The sequence below is a fragment of the Mus pahari genome, chromosome 10 (assembly GCF_900095145.1).
Source record: "Mus pahari chromosome 10, PAHARI_EIJ_v1.1, whole genome shotgun sequence".
NCBI lineage: Eukaryota > Metazoa > Chordata > Mammalia > Rodentia > Muridae > Mus > Mus pahari.
In genome coordinates, this window is record NC_034599.1 from 107,370,767 (window position 1) to 107,377,404 (window position 6,638).

Sequence of the window (6,638 nt, forward strand, 5' to 3'; positions counted from 1 at the left end):
ACAGTCCTTAGGAGAATAAAGGAAACTAGATCCCACCCCTGGCCTGCATCCTTTCTAACTGAGACTCTAACCAGGCACTGTTCAAATGAAATGAGATTGTAACCCCTGGTGTATTCTGAGGACTCCAAGGAACTGAGCAGAGACTACCTTCGGGTGCTGTGAGCAAGGAGGGGCTCAGGTCAGGCCGAGTGAACCAAGTGAAGGTGACCCCGAGGTCCCGACCTTAACCTTTATCTTCTGCCACCTTTTGTCCTTAACAAGAGGTGTAAAGGAGGGGAACGTCTGGAAGGACGGAGAGACCAAAGACATTCTCCAAATATATTTATCATCTTTTAGTGTTTTTTTCTTACTTAAAAAATAATACTGATTTTCTTCAGGGATGAGAAAGCAGACCACAGAAGACTGTCTTTCTGAACATGGGGGGAGACACATGGGATCAGAGGAGAGACGAACACGACCGTGAGGAGGACAGACTAGATGTAGATGACGGGAACACACGTGCGAAGGGAAAGACAGGCGTGAAGACGTGTAACCACGAAGACAAGTGTGAATACTGAGAAGGCAGGCGGGAAGGCGAGTGGATAGGTGTGAACACGGGGAAGGAGGGCTTGACCTTGGTAAGGAGATGGTGGTTTCCCTCTTTAAGAAGAGAAGGCTGTGAGGTATTAACAACCCAGGCACTTGAAGAAAGAGGAACTCGGAAGGAAAGTTCCTTAGGCCCAGTGGACTAGGCAGACTCTTCCATCTCCAACAGGTCGTCCACATACTCCACAACCTCTCCCTGCAAGAGATGGCAGACACCTCAGTTAGGCAGGCCACAGGGCATAAAAGGCACCAGAAACGGGGAATAGAGTTTCCCAGAGGCCACCGATGGCTGTCTGCTCAGGCCCAAGCAAGTTCCCCCACTGGCGCTGTTGTTTCTCTCTCTGAGAACGGAGCCTTATCTTCTACCCCATGTGTCCTCAGTGTCAAGCAGCCTGCCACCCCATAGATGACCGGTGTCACGTAGGTGGTCTAGCTACCACCCTGAAGGGCTCTGCAGGGTTCTCTGCACTGGGCCCCTCTCCATCTCCCTCCTGGCCCCTTGGTTCTGCCTAAGAAATGCTCTCTGCCCTGAGCAGCTGCCCACACTTCCCAAGTCACCGCAGTCATGTAGGGATGTTGCTATATTAGGGACCAGCTCTGACAGCAGCATCCCGGGGACTCTCTTCGGTGAGACCCGACCTAAGGTGCAGGCCTAGGCATCCCTTATTAACTCATTAGGTTCGCGGCCCTGGGGATTGAACCCAGGGCTTTGTGCATGTCAGGGAAATGCTATACCACTGAAGTATACCCCAAGGCCCCTACTTTCTCACTTGCACCGAACTTTCATACCCAGTGGTGTTCACAGTTACGTTTGCTCCTACTTCATAAAAGGCTGTCACTTTCTTCCTTAGTGGCCATGCGGACCGGCACGGTGAACACATCCCTGACCATGTCTTACTCAGAGCGGTACATGTATTACTCAGAGTCGGAGGTGGAGAGAAGTTGTGGGGAGGGGCGGCTTAGAGCCTCCGCTCTGGCTCAGTGTCTCTCAGAATTCATCCTCTGGGCTCCCCCAGGATGCAATGGGTCTGAGCTCTCAGATCTCTTATACCTCCAAACACATTGAGTCCCCCCAGCTTTCTTACAAAGCATCTCCCAGTTCCTTCCAATCTCATCTCTCTAAGTTCAAAAGAAGGGGTTTCTACCGACGGCTTTCCCGTGGCCCGACTTCACGCCACTCCTGGTCAGGAATGGAGCTGGCCCTGAAGTAGGTAGGGGCACATGCCGAGCATGCGCCAAGTCCTAAACTGATGCCAGCTATCATAATAAACTGGGTGTGGTGGTGCATGTTTGTAATGCCACACTTGAGAGGCCCCAGCAGGATGGCCAGAACGTCACCTCAGCTCCAGTGCAAGCTGGAGGCCAGCCTGTGTTACATGAGATGTTATCTAAACAACAAAACACATCAAACAGACAAACAAAAGGGCTAAGGTTGGCTAAGGGAGATCTAGTCAGAAAATCAGCTTGCAGAGGAGAATGCGCTCCCGGAAGCAAGGATATAAGATTATAATAACCTGGTAGGAAAACGGGATGGGATTTATAAGTGTCTTCAACATGCAGAATGAGGAAAACTCACTACACTTCTCAAAAATGGCAGTGTGGGGACCTTTGAGAGGGGCTCAGTGGGTGAAGGAGTTTGCTATGGAGCCTAATGACCTGAGTTCAATCCCTGACACCCACATGGTAGAAGGAAAGGACCAACTCCCTCGAGCTGTCTTCTGACCTCCATGGTGGTACTACAGCATGCCTCTGCCCCTTCCCCACATAAATAAGAAAACAACAAACAAATAAACAAATAAATGTAAATAAAACCAAAGGAAGGGCATGGTGAGACACACCTAGAGTTCTATTGCTTTAGACTTGGGGCAGGAAAGAGGGGGGTAAGGCTAACCTGGGCTACAAGCCAAGGCCTTATCTCCAAAAAAAAGGGGGGGGGGCTCGGGAGATGGGTCCATGGGAAAGTGCCTGGTGCTCAAGCTTGAGGACCTACGTCTGTGTGTGTGTGTGTGTGTGTGTGTGTGTGTGTGTGTATATGGACGCGTGTGCGAGCACAGCACTGAAGCCCAGTGGCACACGCCTGTCACCTCAACCCTAGGGAAGAGGAGAGAAAAAGGACACATACACACATACACACACACACAATCTGATGCATACTCCAAACACATTTCCCCCACAGGAGAAGCGTCGGTCCAGCCTTGGCTTCCAGCTCTGGGCTTTTCCACACCAGCGCACTGGCTTTCATTAAAACCCCAACAGCAGCTGTGTTTTTGAGGGCCCCTTCTGTTTCTCATCGGAGGGGGGACCCAGCCTTCAGGTGACTCTAGCAGAGACACGAGTCATGTTTTCTCTCGGGCAGACTGTGCAGAACACGAGAGCTTACCTCATCGTCGTCCATTAGGTGTTCCTGAGCGAAGTCGTACAGTTCCTTCTGGAGCGTCGTCACATTAAAGAACTGAACGGCTTCCTGTTCAGACACAGAGAGAACTGTCAGGTGGCCAGACTTCTCATGTGAGTGCCAACAGCAAGCAGCACAGGGTACTGGATTTCATTCAAGGAATGAAAGGGTTAACAAGCGTACACTAGGAAAGACTGTGTGAGTGTGTACATACCCAACAGCCACTGAAGTATGCAGATACGAAGGCGCATTCTATGATCTAGAAACGCTAGCATGGCCCTTGAGGGGGGCGGGGGAGGGCGGTGTTCTGGGCTTAAAGCTCAGTTGGTACCATGCTTGCTTGGTGTGCTTGAAACCCTTGGACCCATCCCCAATACAGCATAAACAAACAAACAAACAAAAAAACCAACATAGCAACTGAGGAAATGTGTGCACGTGTGCTTTAGCAAGGAATTGAGATACGGAAGATTTATTTATGAAAAGCTAGGACAGCATACAAAAAAACCTGAATAGAAAAAAATATATTTGTTTCTGTTTTATTGGGACAAAGTATTGCTTTATAGCCCAGGCTAGCCCCAACCTAATAATAATCTTCTCACCTCTGCATCCAGAATACTAGAATTACAGTCATTTGCCGCCGTACCCAACAGTGGCAAAGAGGTTTTGAAAGTCACATAATATAAACCCCAACAGTGGGTATAAAGCCTCAAATTTATCTATCTATCGAAGGAATTAAGTGATATTTCATTCATAAAAGTCTATAACCCCAGCACTTGGGAGGCAGAGGCAGGAGGATTGCAACTTTGAGACCAGCTTGAGCTAGAGAGCAAAACCCTATCTCTAAAGACCAAGGGCTAAAGGTACCTCACTGGTGGAGTGCACCTCACTGGTGGAGTGCTTGTCAGAGCTCGTAAGCAGCTCCTGGCTTCTAATACCATGAAAAGGGGAGCTGGGGGCACACAGTAAGTCACGAAACCAGCATGCGAAGTTCAATCCTATTTTTGTAACAATAAATGCATAAGGAAATACACGGACCCGGGGCTGGGGAGATGGCTCAGGGGTTAAGAGCAATGACTGCTCTTCCCGAGGTCACGGGTTCAAATCTCAGCAACCACATGGTAGCCCACAACCATCCATAATGAGAAACAAATAAAACAAAAAACAAAGAACCCTCCAGGCGGGAACAAACGGAGCTGGAGAGACTGGGGCCAGAGTGAGTGGGGTCAGAGTGAGAGGGAGAAAAGAAAGAACAAACAATACATGGAACCTAACAAGGACTTAAAACGCCTCTCGGGCCTGGAGAACAGCTCGTTGCATAAGGATGCTTGCTACCAAGCCTGCCCACTTGAGTTCAATCCCTGGGACCCACATGGTAGGGGAGAGCTGATTCTCACACGTCATCCTCTGGCCCCACTGCAGGCTGCTGCATGTGCAGGCCCACGTACATACACACGGCAAGTAAGTCAAAATATAAGAAAAAAATTATGCAGTGTGTGATGGCGTATGCCTGTGAACCCAGCATTCAGGAGGCAGAAGCAAGGGTGTCTCTCTGAGTTCAAGGCCAGCCTAGTCTACTCAATGACTTCTGGGTCAGTCACTAGGGCTACAGACTCAGGGTCTGACTCAGGAGGGGCAGGAGGACCAACAGTAACCAGAAACAGTGGAGTTCCTTCATTTCAGAGCTGATTCTCTCTGAAGGCAAAACCAGCCTCCTGCAGGTAAGGAAGAGGGACTAGAGAGCAGGACCCAGTGCGGGACACTCACCGGTCTGGGCTGGAAGTGCTCATCCGAGAGGCCCCACTTGTCCCGGTGGTACTGATAGTAGACAAGATTCTGTTGCATGACCTTGTCATTCTGGTCAAAGAGCAGGTAGCTGACAGCACAGGGGGCTGCGTTCTTCAGATCATTCACTGCAACCAGGGAGAAGAGGCCAGGCAGGTGAGAGCCACGCCCTGCAGCTCCCGCATGCCACCCCCAAGGAAGCTAGAAGCTTGACCTTGCTCCAGTCAAAGACCTCAGAAAGTGGGCAGGGCACAGCCTAGGTCCCTGGACCGCCTGACGGACAGTAGAAAGCACGGATCACCTTCAGGCTGTGTTGATTCTGCTGGCTTCAGACACTCAGAGCCTGTCCCAGGAGGTGATGGGACTCACGGCCTGGGCCACACTGGGCCTGAGGACAGAGCTCCTTAGCCACAGTCTTCCTTCTGGAGGCTGCAGCTCCTGGGTCCCATCTGGCTAGAACCACAATTCCCAGAGAGGGCAGGCTGTTCTCTAACCAAACCAAACTTGGAAGACAGAAACAAAGACTGGGCATGGGGCTCCGTTGGTAGAGTGCTTGCTTAACCCACAAGAAGCCCTAGGTTCAATCCCTAGTTCTTCATAAACCATACATAATTTTATATATATACACATACACATATATAATATACATATATGTGTGTATAATAAATAACTTAAAATATATAAACAATATAAATTTTATATATATATACATATATATATACATATATACATATATACATACATATATACATATATACATATATACATATACATATATACATATACATATACATATATATATATATATATATATATATATATATATGTAATAAAATAGTAAGTGTTGACACAGCCCCAGCATTTGGGAGGAAGAGGCAGGAGGATCAATAATCAAGGTCATCCTTGGCTATACTGTAAGTTTGAGGCTAGCCTTGGCTACATGAGACTGAGTTTCTAAATGCATAAACAAACAAATAACATAAATAAAGGCTCCACCCTGCAGAAACCAACAAGATAAGTCATGATAGGCCCTCAGGACTAGAAGAGTTAAAGGTGACCTTGCTCTGCCACCTTCTGGGAACTGGTTTCCTGCTCCAGCCTCCCTGCTGGACCCCCCCCTACATCACCACAACATGGGGGGTTCTGCAGGGTGGCATTTGTCTTGGGGGGCAGGGGAGTCAGGCAAAGAAGAAATGAAACAAGGTATTTATCCTGGTACCTTTCAGAGTCACTTCTAATCTACAAAGCAGAGACCCTTATTTAACAAAACTCTGGCAGGCCTGACCCCGTCGAAGATGATTCAATGGTGCCACCTAGCGGCCGATTTCTATAATGACAAGTTTAAGGCTCTTCCCGCACACAGCCTGTACGGCTGGGGGAGGTGCTAATTTTTACTCACACTATTTATCTCCAACCCTGGAAAGTGAAAATATCCCAGAGAATAGCAGGCAAAACCCAGAGTTCAAGGTCGGCAGCCAGGCTCAGGGTCTCTGCTTGAATCAGGGAGCCAGACGGCCTCTTCATGCATAGCACGCATGTGACCTTGGTGGGCCTTCTCAGGCACCAGAGCTAAGCAGGGAGCTCCTGCACAGGGTTACTTACACTTGTAATACGCAAACTGCAAATAGTGGTACATGGTCGCCACAAATTTCTCCACAGGATAGCCTCCTATGACTGGGGTGAGGGTCTCCTCACAACGAATCTTACACTCTAGAACTTCCACATAGTGATCTGAAAAACAGATATAAATTCTTAGAACAGTCGGTCGGTCTCTCTGTGTCCCTCCTCGATCCCTCTCTCTCTATCCCCGCCTTTCTGTCTCTCTCTCTCTCTCTCTCTCTCTCTCTCTCTCTCTCCCCCCCCTCCTTCCCTCTCT

At 48.9% G+C, this 6,638-nt stretch overlaps 1 protein-coding gene across 1 annotated transcript in view; it reads right to left on the reverse strand.

The window, feature by feature from the left end:
• Nucleotides 1-317: 317 nt before the first annotated feature.
• The window catches only part of Crtap (cartilage associated protein), a 17,300-nt gene continuing 10,979 nt past the window's right edge, over nucleotides 318-6,638 (reverse strand). The window contains exons 3-6 of the mRNA XM_021207840.2: nucleotides 6,365-6,493; nucleotides 4,745-4,890; nucleotides 2,966-3,049; nucleotides 318-781 (exon numbers count right to left, since the gene is read on the reverse strand). Coding sequence (XP_021063499.1) covers nucleotides 728-781; nucleotides 2,966-3,049; nucleotides 4,745-4,890; nucleotides 6,365-6,493 — 413 coding nt within the window. The 3' untranslated portion in view covers nucleotides 318-727. The remainder of the gene's footprint in view (nucleotides 782-2,965; nucleotides 3,050-4,744; nucleotides 4,891-6,364; nucleotides 6,494-6,638) is intronic.